The sequence below is a fragment of the Acomys minous genome, assembly GCF_964271855.1.
Source record: "Acomys minous genome assembly, chromosome: 7".
NCBI classification, from domain to species: Eukaryota; Metazoa; Chordata; class Mammalia; order Rodentia; family Muridae; genus Acomys; species Acomys minous.
The window spans coordinates 96,319,009-96,336,134 of record NC_140488.1 but is presented as its reverse complement, the minus strand read 5'-3'; the positions used below and the strand labels follow the sequence as shown (position 1 = coordinate 96,336,134).

At 42.7% G+C, this 17,126-nt stretch overlaps 1 protein-coding gene across 1 annotated transcript in view; it reads right to left on the bottom strand.

Moving 5' to 3' along the window:
* Positions 1–680: 680 nt before the first annotated feature.
* Positions 681–17,126, bottom strand: part of VEGFD (vascular endothelial growth factor D) — a 39,075-nt gene continuing 22,629 nt past the window's right edge. The window contains 6 exon segments of the mRNA XM_084790450.1: positions 681–1,232; positions 1,235–1,277; positions 2,449–2,644; positions 9,071–9,171; positions 10,926–11,074; positions 13,796–13,986. Coding sequence (XP_084646576.1) covers positions 1,152–1,232; positions 1,235–1,277; positions 2,449–2,644; positions 9,071–9,171; positions 10,926–11,074; positions 13,796–13,986 — 761 coding nt within the window. The 3' untranslated portion in view covers positions 681–1,151.

The window sequence follows — 17,126 nt, the reverse complement described above, 5'->3', positions numbered from 1 at the left end:
TTTCTTGGGCAGCTTTGGAAACAAAGGGGAGAATCCTGCTGCAACCTGATCTGACATGTGGCTGAGGCTGAAAGGTAAGAACAAGTAGCTACACTGATGGGAGGGGCGCAGGCTTTCAGAGGATTCGCAACCACTCCCACATGTGAAGAGCAAGGGTCAGCAGTTAAGAGAACTGACTGTTTTTCCAGAAGACCTGGGTTGGATTCCCAACACTCACCTGGTGGCTCCCAACCATCTGTAACTCCAATCTCAGGGGATCTGCTGTCCTCTTCTGGCCTCCAAGGATATAACATGCACATGGCACAGACTCATACATTCAAACAACACACACGCACACACACACACACACACACACACACACACACACACACATTCTTTAAAAATCCCAGGTGGTAGGGAGACGTTAACCTTGTTAGGCACCTCTCCGTAAAAGGATGACAGCCAAGTTCATTTTAGTCACACACCACAGGGCGATTCCCAGAATTCCTGTGTTACCCTTGTCTAGAATGATAAAGCTGTTGGGAGCTCTGCCTTGGCTTCCCAAAACTGAGGTCTAGTTTTAGTTTATTTATATGTTCCCTGAATCTCCCATTTCTAGATCCCTTTTTTTTTTTGTCTCGAAAACATTTTCCAGCAGCATGAAATGTAGAGGACTAGCATAGTAAATCACACCACCTTCGATGGCTTGAGTAATGACGTTTATTTCCTTTAAATACATTTAAATAGGAAACATCAGGCAGTGGTTCGGTCAACTTGAAGAGTAGAAGTGGAACAGGAATTACATCAGTGCTGATCATACAAATGAAATTCGAAAGCATTGCACTTAAGGCTTTGCCGGGCTGAGTAATCAATCCCATAGCACCTGCTGCTCTGTGGCAGGCAACCCTTTCTCATCCATCACAACAATGGGCTCCCGAGACCCCTTCCTCTCTGAGCACTGGTTTGCAGAGGCATCTGAAGCTAGAAGTCATTTGTCAGTGAACTAGGGAATTACCCAGCCGCTATTGCATGGAAATGTGGATTTACCACGGAATGGGGTAAACTCAGTTTTTCTAACACCTGGGCGGGGGGTTGGGCAACAGCGATGGCAACTTGACAAAGCAGCATGCTGTTTAAAATGACAGGGACTGGGACCTTGGGAGGATGTTGAATCAAGGGTTTGCTTGGCTGTGGAGGCCCTGGGCCCTTGGCTCCTTCGGAAAGTGCCAGCGCTTTCCACAGGCTGGCTTTTTTACTGGCGCATTGTTCTGGTGTGAAAAGGATATCTGTCCTCACAGCTGTTGCAAAAGAAAGTGAAGGTGAGACTTTAGGAGCAAAGATCAGCTTCAAAGAAATCATTCAGTTCTGATTTCTTCTGATTCTGTTTTCAGAGAAAATTTTCCAGATATGTATTTAAAGTGTCAATGTAATAGTCTAAGTGGGCACTGAACTGGCTGAGGGCTCAGCTCTAAGCAAGATGTTGATACCAGCTCCTGCAAAACTCAGGGCACATAGCAGAAGAGGGGCTGGGGCAAATGGAGGAATCAGAAGACAGAGAGAAGGACTAGGAAATAGCATCTTCTAGGCAAGATGCAGACTTTGCTCTCAGGAACTCACACAGCTGATCTCACGGTCTGCCCTAGGCCCGCACAAGGCCAAACTTCTAAATAGTTCATTATCATTTGGGAAGGGCTCCTGGGTGCCCTACACCTCCGTGAGGAGCTGTGGGCTCTTGGTAGAATTTGGAGGACAAGGGGAGTCACTGTCTTCAGTTGTGGACCTATTGGTGGGTGAGCCAAGTACGCTCGGACAGATAGTTCCAAACCTGTGTTCACACAAATGGCCCCTGCTGCGTTTTGTGGGTCACACGACAAAACAACCTGAGTGTGTGAAAGGGACTTGTAAGGTAGGAAATGGGTTCACAGGAGTAGGCTGGACCTAAGAGAGTGTATGAGAAAAAGTAACTAGAATGCATTTTATATGTGTATGGAATTGTCCAAGAACAAATTTAATTAATTAAAAGGAAATCTCAGTGGTTAGTTTGGGTAGGCTTTGAAATTGATCAAAGCCCAGCCAATGGCCTCCAAGGGTTATAATTATTCTTAAGTTTCTTCCCTACACAAATCTAGTGCTATCTGCTTCATCAAGAAAACAGTGGGGTGGGCCGGGGAGAATTAGCTTGCCAATTTGAACCTCCCTTAACTCAGCTGTTGTTTAAATGTCAGTGACTCCTTGTTCACTTACGATAGTGTAATAGCAGGCATGTTGGTGCAGGCCTGTAATTCACGAGACCCTGTTTTGAAACAACAAAACAATTTAATCATCACTCTATATACTTCCACTTGTTTCTTAGATGCCAAACCTCTTGTGCTTGGGCCCTGAGAAAAAGAGCCCCACCATCTCAGATTAGTGTGTCCTTTAAATGTCACCAGTAAACCAAGTTAAGGGGAAAGTGAAAAGACCATTGACCTGCAGGTGTCTGGGTGAAAAATCTTGTGCTTTTGGCAGCAGCTCTCCAGACTTTCTTTGCATTCGAAGCAACTGCAGTTTTCTGGGTGCTGAATGAGATCCCCGGGACATGGTGTTTTACAGACACACTCACAACGATCTTCATCAAACTTCATGTGTGGTCCACAGAGGGCTGGCTCCTGGAGGTAAGAGTGCTCTAAACAGAAACAGCAAAGTGTTGATTTGGCAACTGGAGCCTGGAGAATGTGATGAGCCAAATGAATTGCAGGTTCTACATCTTCCCAATAAAACTTGGATCCTCCTAATCTCCTAGTCTATAGATTATTTACCTTATTTTTTTAAAATAGGGTGAAAGAGATCTATCTGTGATTTCATAGCGTAAATATAGAACTCATGTGTTTTCTTGGTTTTAAATAAAAATACCATAAGTGGAATATTTCTGACAGATTTTTTTTTTTCTGAGACAGGGTTTCTCTCTGTAATAGCCCTGGCTGTCCTGGAATTCTTTTTGTAGACCAGGCTGGCCACGAACTCACATCACACCTGGCTTTAGAAATTTGATTTTGTTTTTGCCTTTGTTTTTGATACAAAGTTTTTCGGGCTATCCTGGAACTTGCTTTGTAGACCAGGCTAGCCTCAAACTCACAGAGATCCACCTACCTCTGCTTCCCAAGTGCTGAGATCAAAGGGGTGCACCACCATGCCTGTCTATTCTGACAGATTTTTAAAATATATTTTATTAATTTATTCATATTACATCTCAATGGTTATCCCATCCCTTGTATCCTCCCATTCCCCCCTCCCTCCCGCTTTCCCCTTACTCCCCTCCCCTATGACTGTGACTGAGGGGGACCTCCTCCCCCTGTATATGTTCATAGGGTATCAAGTCTCTTCTTGGTAGCCTGCTATCCTTCCTCTGAGTGCCACCAGGCCTCCCCATCCAGGGGATGTGGTTCTGACAGATTTTTATGTTGATGACTGACCTATTGAAAAGAAAAACTTTTGTGCTGGAGAGATGGCTCAAGGGTTACAAGAATTCTCTGTTCTTGCAGAAGACCCAGGTTTGATTCTCAACACCACGTGGCAAGTTAAAACTGCCTGTAACTACAGTCCCAGAGGGGTTTTCGCCCTCTTCTGGCCTGCATGAGCACTGCATACATACCATCTAAAAACAATGCAAGCAAATTATAATATATGTATATATACGTATATATACACATATACCTATGTATGTGTATACACACATATGCTTGTGTGTGTGTGTGTGTGTGTGTGTGTGTGTGTGTGTGTGTGTGTGTGCAACCATCCAGTAGTGATAAGACATAAGCTCGCTATGGGGTATGAATGACGTAACTCCCCTCACCAGAGTTTTACAAGAGTTGGGAGCAGAAGTAACAATGTTGTAGAAATATTGAAATACTTTCTTCAGAGTTTCCAGACAACCAATGTGTGGGGACCCATGCCAAATTCTGCCATGTCAGAAATCCTGTGCTTAGGCTGTATGCTGTGACCTTCGAGTTGCTGACCTTTACCTCACCACGAGGTCTTGTGTTCTAGGCTATCCTTGGACTATTGACCTTTGAAAGAAGTAGAGAAGTCTCAACTTGGAACCACCCAGAGGATCTAGGAAGTTCTTACAAGGAACTACTCAGAGAACTAGGAAGTTCTACAGGGAACGATTTAGGCTATTGCATTCTTGCCCGGGGGCTAGGGTGAGTGAGATAAGAATAGATCCTATTGACCTTGCCCTATATATGTTCCTGCTAGTCGGCAATAAAGTGAATCTTGATCAGAAATTTCCTGACTTGATTCGTTATTTCTCGTGTCTCTGTATCCTACTTTCAATCCCCACTCCCCCTTTCAGGTGAACCCTGATTCAATTTTTCCCGTGGGCTGGGACCCAACACCAATGATGCATTTCCTCATCTGAGATCACCACACTTGTGTGAAATATATAAAAGTGACAATGAGCTGTGGTCCAATCTCAATCAGTGAATTGAAATACATTGCGAAATTGAGTAAGAGATGGCCTGAGGCGTGGCTCTGTTGGCAGAATGCTTGCCTAAAGTTCATGAGAAGCTCTAGGCTCACTCAGTCTTCAGCAATTTAAAGCTGTGTGGGGTGACACATGACCCCTAATCCTAGCACTCACTCGAGAGGTAAAAGCACAAGGATCAGAAGTTCAAGGTCATCCTCTGCTATATATTGAGTTCAAGGTTAGGCTGGAGCATGGAAGAATCTGTCTCAAACGAAAAGCAAAAGCAAACAAATGGAGAAAGTGACAATTTTGGAAGAACTTGCACTTTTCATCTCAGGATTTGTGAGGGTTTTGGAAGAGAAAATGAATATCTTTTTCCCTGCTTCTTTTTTCCAGTTTGCTCATTTGGGGACTGATGCCATGTCCACTAGATTGTATGGTCACTGTTCCCACTTGGTCCCTTGTTCATGTCCTGTCTTCTCCATCACACTGCCTGTGTCACAATTCACCTAGTTCCTTGTGTTTCTTATGTAGGTGGCTTGCCACTTGTGTATGCCTGCAGCCTTCCCTCATGTGACTATCAAATGCAAATCCAATCCCATCACCACTGAAGGGTTGTTTTGGTTTGTTTTGTTTTTTCAAGACAGGGTTTCTCTGTGGATCCCCGGCTGTCCTGAACTCACTCTGTAGACCAGGCTGACCTAAAACTCACAGAGATACGCCTGACTCTGCCTCCCAAGCGCTGAGATTAAAGGCATGCACCCCACGCCTGGCACCACCGAAGTTTTAAATGCCTTTTTTTTTTTTAGGCAGGACCTTATTATGTAGCACTGGCTGTCCTGTAACTTGCTATGTAGATCAGGATGGCCTCAGTCTCATAGAGATCCACTTGTCTCTGCCTCCTGAATACTGGGATTAAAGATGGGAGGATATAAGTGGGGGGATAACAATTGAGATGTAATCTAAATAAATTAATAAAAAAGAATAGCTACATTTAATAAGGAAAAAATTAAAAGAACATTGCCTGTTCTTCCAAAGGTCCTGAATTCAATTCCCAGCAACTACATGGTGGCTCACAACCATCTATAACGAGATCTGGTGCCCTCTTCTAGCATGCAGGCAAAACACTGTATAGTTAATAAATCAATCAATCATATATATATATATATATATATATATATATTCCCATACTCATTCTCAACCCCCTTCCTCTTTTCTCCCCCACCTCATGCCAAAATGGCAATCTCTCATGAGCCAGTCCCATGGTTTTAACTGTTCTTTGTTTGACATGTATTTAGAAATTATGTAGACTGGATGTCCACAAAGACCCCATTCTGAATTTCATGAAGAGGAAAAAGATGATCTGTATATGCTCTATGTCAAAAGGCAAATATCAATTTATGGCAAGACCAGGCTAGATTACTGAAAGACAGTTGTTTCTTTTTTTGCATATAATATCTTTTTTTTATTCTTGTTACATCTCAATGGTTATCCCATCCCTTGTATCCTCCCATTCCTCCCTCCCTCCCATTCTCCCCTTACTCCCCTCCCCTATGACTGTGCCTGAGGGAGACTTCCTCCCCCTTTATATGCTCATAGGGTATCAAGTCTCTTCTTGGTAGCCTGCTGTCCTTCCTCTGAGTGAAGCATGGGAGAATAGCAAAGTAGAAGGATCCAGAGGGTCCTAGAAACCTACAAGAAGAACATGATAGGCAGATTTGGGCCCAGGGATCCCGCTCAAACTATGGCACCAGTCAAGGACAATACAGGCCGTAAACTTCAAACCCCTACCCAGATCTAGCCAATGGACAGAACATTCTCCACAGTTGAGTGGAGAGTGGGGTATGACTTTCATATGTACTCTGGTGCCCCATATTTGACCATGTCCCCTGGAGGGGAAGACAGTTGACTCTTAAAAGATTCAAACTGAGCACTAGGTGGCAGCAGAGACTTACAAGAAAACTTCATGTAGTCCTGGCTCCATTCTTGGAAAGTTTAGGTGGAACACAATCCTCAGGTGTTCAGCAGCTTGTGTGGCAGAAGCAGAACATATGTCTTTACAAGCAAATTAAAGGAGACTAAGACAGAGTTCAGGAAAACTAGGTCAAACAGCAACTAGTTGAGGCTGACATCCCTAGAGAAGCTGATTCTGGATTATCACTGCCTTCTGTCCTGAGTCTTGCTCCATTTCCTACTATGATTATGTTTGAGTCATTCGAGCAACAATACAAAAATGAATTGGACTTGCATCAACCCCATTCATTTGGAGAATCAATGACTGTAGACGAGGCAATTAGCTCGACATCTTTGTATTCAGAAAAGGTGTTTAGTGCCCAGAAAGTAATGTCATCAGTGGAATGAGAGCAGTGGAGAGACAGATGGGAACGTGGGCACATGCGGACCTTATGAGTGATGAAAAAACTAGAAGTAATGCAAATGCACCCCACCCTCCTTCCTCACATCCCCCATTGTTATAGCAGCCCCCAAAGGATCCCTGCTCCCTGTCTTCTGCTCAGGTCAACTCGTTCTCTTTTACAATGCCAATGGGTTGTTACTGCTGTCTTTCTCAAACTGTTTGGATGGTTTCCATTTGTCCAAAAGATAACACCCAGGATCTTCCAGCACAAGTTTACTAAGTCCTTTCACTCCAATCCTATGTGTTCCTCCCAGCTTCGACTCCTCATATCTTCCTTTTCCCCTCAGTATGTATGGGTTCCCATGATATGGTTCATCTTTGTTATTCACTTTACTGGATTCTACAACAACACAGTACATACTCCCCTGGGTGTGCCTATGACAACACTACCAGAGATGTTTAACTGAGGACAACTCACTGTAAACGTGAGCTGGGCACTCAGACTGAATATAAGGAGGGAGAGGAGCAGAACTGACTGATGCACAGGAGCATCCATCTCTGTCTGCTTCCTGGCTGGGGACACAATGTGACTGGTCCTCTCATGCTCTTGCTGCCAGGATGATGGACTGTCCCCAGCATGCTGGACTGTTGATCGCCAAAGCAAAAATCAGAATAAGCCCTTCCTTTATCTCCCTCCTTCCCTCCCTCCCTTTCTTCCATCTTTCCTTCCTTCCTTCATTCCTTCCTACATTGTTTTTGTCAGATATTTTGTTACAGCACCTAAAAGGTAACTAGTACACTCTACCACTCTGCTAACATATTCAATCACTGAGTTTGTGCTTTGCTCTCTCACTTCAGCACTTTAGCACTTACAGCCTCCTGATCGGAGCACATCTCTTCTGTCTTTCTAGTCTTTCCATCTTTGGCACATGAGCCTAAATGAGTCCTCCCCAGGAATTAACTTCCCTTGGAAAGAAGATGCCTCATCCCAGTTTATAACCCTTCTCCAAGTCTCTAGAGCCCAGCCTGCTTATCTGAGGTGTCCCTTAAGGGTGCTTCTTGGCTTTGATTCCACACAAGATTGGCTGACATTTTAGCATCTGAATTGTGGTATGCTGCCTTGATTGTCACCTTTTAATATATTGTGTCTGTGTGCGAACTATATGTGTGAGCCTTTCACTACATAATTTTAAAAATATACAGCCTCACATGCTAGTTTGAGCTCTTGGGGAAACTTTAGAAAGGTGCTGAGGACAACAGCAATAACAGCTTGCTGTTTCACTTCTATGACAGAATCCGTGGGTTTGAATCCTTGCTATTCTTGCTAGGAGATGACAGTTTAAAACAAGCAAGGTTCACATTGCATGATCCCCTGTGATAGTTTTTAGTGGAACTGTGTCATATGTTATGGGAGTAAATAAAAACCTCATGCATGTTCAGGCAGATATTCTTCCCAGCTTTACGGATCGGGAGATGGAAAGACAGGCTCACAATTCCCTATGTGGCTGAGCCCCTTAGACAGTTTGCTCTAGTTCTTGAAAAATGTTTCCCTGAGTTCTCCTTCCTTCCTTTATTTTGTCCCCAGATTATTGGCTTGCCTTCAAATGGTGCACTTGGAAGTAGTAGTTTTCACTGCCATTTAACACCTGCTTTTGGGTGCTTTGCCCACTTTGTATTTTTCTTTGAGAATGAACAGCAGAGAAATTCATTGGTGCATACGGTCACACAGCAGAGAAGGCCCTAGAAGCCAAACACTTCTACCACCGTAATCTGTGTGATGGTGAGGAGATTACTAGTTATCTCAGGGTGGACAGTTTGTGCTTGTGAAGAAGGGTTGTCATGAAGATTACAACTTTGTCTAGTGTTGTGGCTTGAGTGAAAAATGCCCTCCATTGATTACAGTATTTGAACACTTTGTTCCCAGTGCTGTTTTCTTTGAGGACATCATGGAACCCTTAGGAGGCAGGACCTTCCCGGAAAAAGTACGTCACTAGAGGCAGCTTCTGTGATCTACAGCCTCAGCCTACTTCCTGTTTCCTCTTTGTTTCCTGTGTGCAGATGACACATGATCAGCCAGTTTCCTGCTTCTGGTACCATGCCTGCCTGCTCCCATAAGCTTCCTCACCATCATGGACTCTATTATGCTAAATCCATAAGTAAAAATATGCTCTTTCTTCCTGGAGTTGCTTTTGATCATGATATTTTGGTCATAGTGAGTGCTCAGTCATGCCAAGTGTTGTGTGTCCTTTTCATCATTGAGGTTATCATTTCACCACTGCCATCATTACCTTCTGTTCCAGGGAGCGGATTCTCGTCTTGTAAAACACATTTACATTTGGTGTTATCCCACAGCATGTCAATAGGGCAGAGTTTCTTGGAATGAGAACATCTAGGAAAAGGAAGTAAAGAACGAGATTTTAAAGTTTTTTAGGGTAATTCGACTTTGGGAATATTAAGTCATTCTTAATATTTAATACCTAATGATCTATGTGTTCTGTGTCGAGCATGCTAGTACTTTCTTTCTTTCTTTTTTTTTTTTTTTTAAGATTTTTATTTCTTATATATATACAGTGCTCTGCCTGCATGTATGTCTGCCTGCCAGAAGAGGGCACCATATCTCATTATAGATGGTTGTGAGTCACCATGTGGTTGCTGGGAATTGAACTCAGGACCTCTAGAAGAGTAGTCAATGTTCTTAAGCCATCTCTCCAGTCCCATGCTAGTACTTTCAAATTTTGTTTCTAAGAGTGATGCAGGAAAATAAGTGTTTGAGATCACTGGCTCACACAGTATGGTGACTGGTAAGAAATGGCAACAATGTGAGAGCACTTTTAAAGACCTTAACTTTGGACTAGAGAGATGGCTCAGCAGTTCAGCCTTAGTATTATTCTACCATGGGATATGAATTGGGTTCCCAACACCCATGTGTATAGGCTCCCAACCGCTTATAATTCCCCCTCTAAATGGTTCAGCACCTTCTTCTGGATTTCAATGGCATGTGCGCAGACCCTCACACATGCGTATACAGATACAAACAGAAGCAAAAGAAAACATAGAGCTTAATTTATATTTAGTAATGGCATTTTATTATATAGTAATTCTATAGCTATAAATATTCTATTAGGGACCCCTTAGAAAGTAAATTTGTATTTATGAGAATGACTGCTTGCTCCAGACTGAGGGGACAATTGGTAGCATTGTTTTACAATACATTTCACAATTCATGTTAGTAACAAAGATGTTAACCAGGGGGTGGTCACACATGCCTTTAATCCCAGCACTCAGGAGGGCAGAGACAGGTGGATCTCTGTGAGTTCAAAGCCAGCCTGGCCTACAAGAGTCCAGGACAGCCAAGGCTACACAGAGAAACCCTGTCTCAAAAAACCAAAACAAAAAACAAAAACAAACAAACAAAAAACAAAACCAAAGAAAACAAAGGTGTTGGGCCGATGTGGTAGCACATCTTTAATTCCACCACTCAAAAGATAGAGGCAACTGGATCTCTGAGGGTCCAAGGGCAGCCTGGTCTGCATAATGAGTTTCAGGCTAGCCAGAGGTATAAAGTGAGACCCTGTCTCTAAAAAAAAAATCAAAATTAAAACCAAACATACAAAAATTATGCAAAAAAACTCCAAAGATGTCTGTAAATAAGCATGCTGTGTTCATAACCATCAAGAGTTGGGGCCCTACTGCAATATAGACATAACACCAAGTTAAAAGAATATCTTGGTCAAATACTATCAGCAGATCTGGGTTTGAAACCAGAAGATGAAAACTTTTTAATGAAGAGAAGGTATTTTATAATTTTATAATTGCATTTTTATTTCCTTAATCAACATTTTTATAACTATAAATTTGTGAAACAAAATGGGTTTCACTGTGCCATGTTCATGCATGCGTAAAATATACTTCACTTGCACTTTTTAGTCTCTCTTCTCCTCTCTGCCCTCTCCTCTTCATCTGCTTCCTTTTACCTGAAAATTCCACACCCACATTTTCATGTCTTTTTGGTTGCTTATGTCCCATAAAACAGAGAACATGCAGCACATGTCTTTCTGGGATGCCTCTGTAATGACTAATGGAATGCACACTCAGTTTTGTCAAAAGCAAGAACAGATACCATCAAGTCTAGGAAATGCTTACTGATCTTCTTCTGTGATCTGAATGGATCTTCTGATGATTGAGTATGGATGGCGGGGGCCCGTGGGCAAACACTTACAACTGGTGTGGTTGGCAATTTTAACCGGCACCAACTCAGGCACAGATGTCAGAGGCACTGATATCTCAAAGAGCTACAACAAAGAAAGAGAACCATGATGTAAATTTTACTATATAGTCTTTTCAGCTTCCATTTTTGACCTTGTCCTTTATGGTAATGACTTTAGCAAAATTATGCATGAGGAATGGAGTTAGTCATCCTAAGTGCTTTTGAATACTGGGAATCAGGAGACAAGTGCCCTATCCAGCTTGGTAAAGTGTTTTCCAAAACTGTTCTCTTCACCATCACTAGAGTTCTTTAAAATGGTACCCTGGTTCCTGCTCTTGTTTTAATTTGAGTATAATTTGTAAGGGTAAGCAAAATTAAATCTATGGAGGTTCTTTGAAACTGGATGGATTAGATTATTATTTAAACTATTTACTTATTCCTTCCCAAACCATTTCTGTTGATGGCAATTTCCTACCTCCTGACTTTGAGTTTGGCCATGGTACTTGTTGTGGCCAATAAGATGTTAAATGACATGACACAGTACAGCTTGGGACTGTGCATGTTCTGTGAGGTTTATTGTCTCTTGCCTATGGTATAACCATGAGAAAAATATAACCTAAATGCCATGTTGGTCCAAGGGATGGGGAACACAGGAAGCCGGCCTGGACTCACACAGCACCTTGAAATAATTTGAACTTCAGATACATAAGAAAGAATAACTTAAACCCCCCAAGTTTAAGGTAAGTTAAGATCATACCCAGACAGATAATTATAGGTAATAAAGTTATTTCTATGTTCCTATATGTATCTTTTTTATACATACTCGATTATTAATTTATTTATTATTTGTAAAATATTATTTTGGGGCGGCTGGAGAGTTGGCTCAGTGGTTAAGAGCACTTGCTTCTTGTGCAGAGGACCTAACTTTGGTTCTCATCACCCATATTAAGTGAATTCTAACAGGTAACTTCAGCTCTAGGGGATCTGACACCTTCTGGCCATCACAGGCACTGCACTCACGTTGCAGACACACATACTGACTGATATAAATAAAAATAAAAAATAATTTTAAAAGCATTATATTTATTAATGATCTTTACATGACAGATGGCAGAAGAGATGCTCAAAGAACATACACAAGTTTCAAGAGTGTTTTCATGAAGTGTAGATAAATTTGACCTTGATTTTAAAGCATTGTCCACTAAACCACCCTTCCATGTAGTTCTATTTACTTTATTTCTAAAAGGTAGTTCATCACATATTCTTTTCTTTAAGGTAGGAACTGCCAAACTGCACACATATGCCTATTTGGAAAAAAAGAAAAGAAAAGAAAGAAAGAAAGAAAGAAAGAAAACAACCACCAAAAAAACTGCTATGCACTTACACTTGAACAAACTCCTTCATATGAATCATTTGTTGAGTGCAACAGTCAAAACAAAGTAATCAACTATCTACTAAGTGGAAACAATTCATTAAGGTTGTGTTTATCCAGATCTTTCAACATGTCATGAAACTTTCCCGAGAACAAGTAAGGGTGTTTTTCAGCATAAATTTCATGTCTGGCATAATTCTTCAGCTATGCTCCAGGGGATAACATGATCAGGAATTGAACCCTCTTACATTACGCAAGCTTTGTTTTACTAATAGTTGGTTGTAGCCATATTGACGTCATTGTTTCTAATTGTCAAATAGTAGGAGTCAGATTTCTTGAGTTCCAAAATTCTCCAAAAGGGTATAGACAAAAAAAAAAAAAAGCGCTATAGTTTCAAGGACAGTTTAGGTGGTAGAGGGGGAGGGGAACAGAATTAAGAAAGCTTTAATCTATTAACAAAACAATGGGCATTTAGAACATTGCTTGGCATGGATGTATTTGATGCCAATGTAATTGTCTTTTACTACATGATCATGAGGAGACAAGTTAAATGTGATAAATGGGTTGTATTAACATGTGAGGAATTGGCAACAGAGGACCAAAAGGAATGTGGCTTGATTTACAGCATTTTAATAATGCTTTCCTAAGTGAGTTACTTCAGTTCCCACATGCAGCATTCACCATGTTTCATAAGATGGCAACCACAGAAAGGAACATTTTGCTCCAGGGCAAAAGGTGATTAAATTTATTCATTTTATTTGCCTCATGGGAACTGCAGGATTCTTTCAGGTGTCTTGTGCTGCATAGTCTCCGTTTGTTCCCCACTCTACTCAGAGGTCCCCTCTTTTCTCCTCCTTTCCCTGTCAGGCTCCATACCTGATGCACTGACTGGCCTACATGACTGGCTCTTTTGCCTCTCCCAGCACCTGCTTATGTTCCCTGCCATGGTATTGATTGGCAACTGCCAAGTGAGAACTCCGCTACCATTTTCCCTCTGTTCCTATGCCTGCTTCCTCCTCCAGCCTCTTTAGTTTTATGGGGAGAGTACCACCCCCTCTTATCTGGTCCTTGTCAGTCTTCCTTCTCTTTTCCTCCATCCTCACCCACATCTTCCATTAAACTTTTCTTGGTCATTCCAATTAATCTAAACACACCCAAAAGCTGCATTCGACAGGGCAGCTTCCTTCATTCCTTTTAATGCTCTGTTCTGGTAATGTCCATAAGTACTGATTCTTGATATTATAGCATTAGGCAGACAGTAACTGACGAGGCTGTGTCGTGTTGGATATTATGCTACCTCCCTGCACCTCTATTTCTTTGTTTGTAAAGGAGGATACTATATCTTTTGAGTTCGAGGTATCAAATGAGGTTTGGCACTTTAAGTATTTAGTGCCTGGCAACAAGGTCAGTGGCAAGGCTTTCATTTCCTCGTACCTGCTTGGAGATGTAGGAGGTGCTTGTGTTCACACACACCACACTCTCTTCATTGCAGCAGCCTCCACACCGGAAGACATTTACGCAGGGGGGCTTGAAGAATGTGTTGGTTGTCTTCCCCAGCTCACTTGCAACTTCCACGCACGTCTCTCGGGGGCTGCATTGGGTTCTCTGCCATTCCTCATCTATAACTGTGGGAATAAGGTTCACTGGGGTCAGCAGACAAAATGGCCCCAATATGCAACATAGACATTTTCATGCCCCTCCCCCCCCCCCCGCAACCTTTTGTTACTTGTTTATTTTACTGGGTTGGTATTTAAATGTTTCTTTTTAAAACGTATTTATTTTATTATATATATAAGGACGTTTTGCTTTCATGTATGTATGTGCACCACATGTGTGACTGATGCCTTTGGAGGTCAGAAGAGGGCATTGGGTTCCCTGAACAGGAGTTACAGATAGTTGTGAGCCTACGTGTGGGAATTGAACCCAAGTCCTATGCTAGAGTGACAAGTGGTCTTAACCACTGAGCAATCTCTCCAATCCTTAAATGAATATTTTCCTCCATCCTTTAAACAAAGATTTGTTTGCAAAAAATAAAAAATAAAAACTATAATTTCTATACTTTCCCATTGAAACCATCACTTCATAAAATATTTTATTTTCCCTTGGGGGAGAGCACTATGTCTTGCACGAGCCACCCTAGGGCCATCAGCAAAGGGTGGATAATAAGGAAGTCAGTGGAATCATGTGAAGATGTAAGATGTGTCATTTGTCAAGCAATTCATAGACTATAGCAGGATAGTGTTTCCTCTATTTGAAGAGAGGTAGAAATAAGTCTTAAAACCAAAGAGAAATGAATTTCTGTTGTCTGCTTATGTAAGTGCACTGAGCCTTAAACCTGGCAACATGCAAGTAAACATTTCAGTGGGATTAATTTTTTTTTTCTCAAATCAGACTTTCCACATTTGGAACCATCCAATCGTTTCCAAACAATGATGAGATAAGCCCTTTCATTTTAACAGGAGGAGCAACTCCCTGGCCATAGCTAATTTGAGGGAAACCAGAAAAAGACAAATACATTTCTGGCAATAAAAAGGGAAATACAAGGCTAGGGAGACGGCTTGGTGGGGAAAATGCTGGCAGCACAATCTCGAGAACCTTAGTTCAGATCTCCAGAACCCACATAAAAAGCCAGGCATGCTGATGTACTGAAATCCCAGGCCTGGGGTGGCAGACACAGGCAGGATTTGGGATCTGCTAGCCAGCCAGGCTGACCAAATCAGTGAGCTAGACTTCCAGTGACTGACCCATTTCAAAACATAATTCGAGAGCAACTGAAGAGGCTCAACAATTGATCTCCGGCCCCCACATGCACAGACAAACAGGAAAGCATCCACATACATGTACCACACACATGCATGAAAAGAGTATTACATAATTTTTCTTGTATAGCTTTGTTTCACTTTTTTCTCACAATTTTTTCTTTTTAAATTTCAAGACAGGGTGTCACTGTGTAGGGTTGGCTGGTTTGAAACTTGCCATGTAGAACAGACAGGTGGCCTCAAATCAGGCAGAGAAATCCACCTGCCTCTGCCTCTGCCTCTGCCTCTGCCTCCTGAATGCTGAAATTAAAGGTGTGCACCACCATGCCTGGAGACACACACACACACACACACACACACACACACACACACACACACAGAGAGAGAGAGAGAGAGAGAGAGAGAGAGAGAGAGAGAGAGAGAGAGAGTGAGAGTGAGAGACAGAGACAGAGAGACAGAGACAGAGACAGAGGACAGAGACAGAGACAGAGATAGAGACAGAGACAGAGACACAGAGAGACACAGACAGACAGATGGAGAAGGGAGAGAGGGAGATAGGAGGAGAAAGAGGGACAGAGACATAAAGAAAGACAGACAGAGAAAGGAAGCAGAGCAGATAAAGAGGGCATGGAAGGGGGAGACAGAAAGGAAGAGACAGACAGACAGACACAGTTATAGAGAGAAGGGAAAGAGGGGGAAGAGAGAGAGACAGAGACAGGGGAGCAGACAAAGACAGATAGGCACAAATATATAGAGAGGGGAGAGAGGGAGTGAGGAGACAGACAGACACATGGAGAGAAAGACAGGGATGGGGGATGGAGAAAGAGAGACAGACACAGACATAGAGAGGGAGAAAAGGGAGGGAGGGAGAGAGAGAGAGAGACAGAGACAGAGACAGAGACAGAGACAGAGACAGAGACACAGAGACGAGACAGAGAGAGACAGAGACAGAGAGACAGAGAGAGACACATACACAGAGAAAGACAGAAGGAGAGGAAGAGGAGAGGGAGGGAAGGAGGGAGGGCGAGCTTGCAGATATCAGAGGCATCAGATTCCTGGAGCTGGAGTTAAAGGCAGTTGCAAGCTGCCTCACATGGGTAATGTGGGTGCTGGGAAGCCAATTCAGGTCCTCTGCAAGAGCAGTACCTGCTCTTAACTGGTGAGCTCTCTCCAGCCTCACTCTCCTCATTTTTAAAGTTACATTTTGACACTTAATGCCATGTGTAGCCTCTCTACTTTTTTGGGGGGAGTGGGGGGGGGCAGGGGTTGCTTTCAATTTGTCACAGATAGAACTGCAGACTATGTTACACTATGAGTGCTTTGACACCCTTTTGTAGTAGGTAGCCTTAAAATGGACCCCTAGTCATCCCCAATCCCTGGTGGCCATGCCCTCTGCAATCTCTCCTCCTTTGGTGTGACGAAGAGACTAAGTGATTGTGAAGAGAATACAGCAAAACAGCATTCCACTTAGCTGCTTAGGTTGAAAAACTTCTCTGACTCTGTTTGTTTCTTTCCACCCCCACCTCTCTTTACCCTCTCTTCTTCTCTCCTCCCCACTTCCTCTCTCACCAAGGCCACTTTTTTTTTTTCCGAGACAGGATTTTTCTGTGTAGCCCTGGCTGTCCTGGACTCACTTTGTAGACCAGGCTGGCTCACAGAGATCTGTCTGCCTCTGCCTCCCTGAGTGCTGGGATTACAGGTGCCAAGGGCCACTTTTTAAAAAGATTTAAAAAAAATTTTTAGTTAAGTGTATGTATGTGTGTGTTGGGGTGTACGTATGTGTGTGTTGGGGTGTATGTGCATATACGTGGGGCTGGGGTACGTGTGACTTCAGAGCCCTCAGATGCCAGAAGAGGGAGACAAAAGCCCCTTGGAGCTGAATTTATGAGAGAATGATTGTGGGTCCACCCTATATAGGTACTAGGAACCAAACTTGGGTCATCTTCCAGAGCAGTAATGCTTTTAATTCCTACACCACTTGTGCAGCCTGACAGCCACTTTTGAAG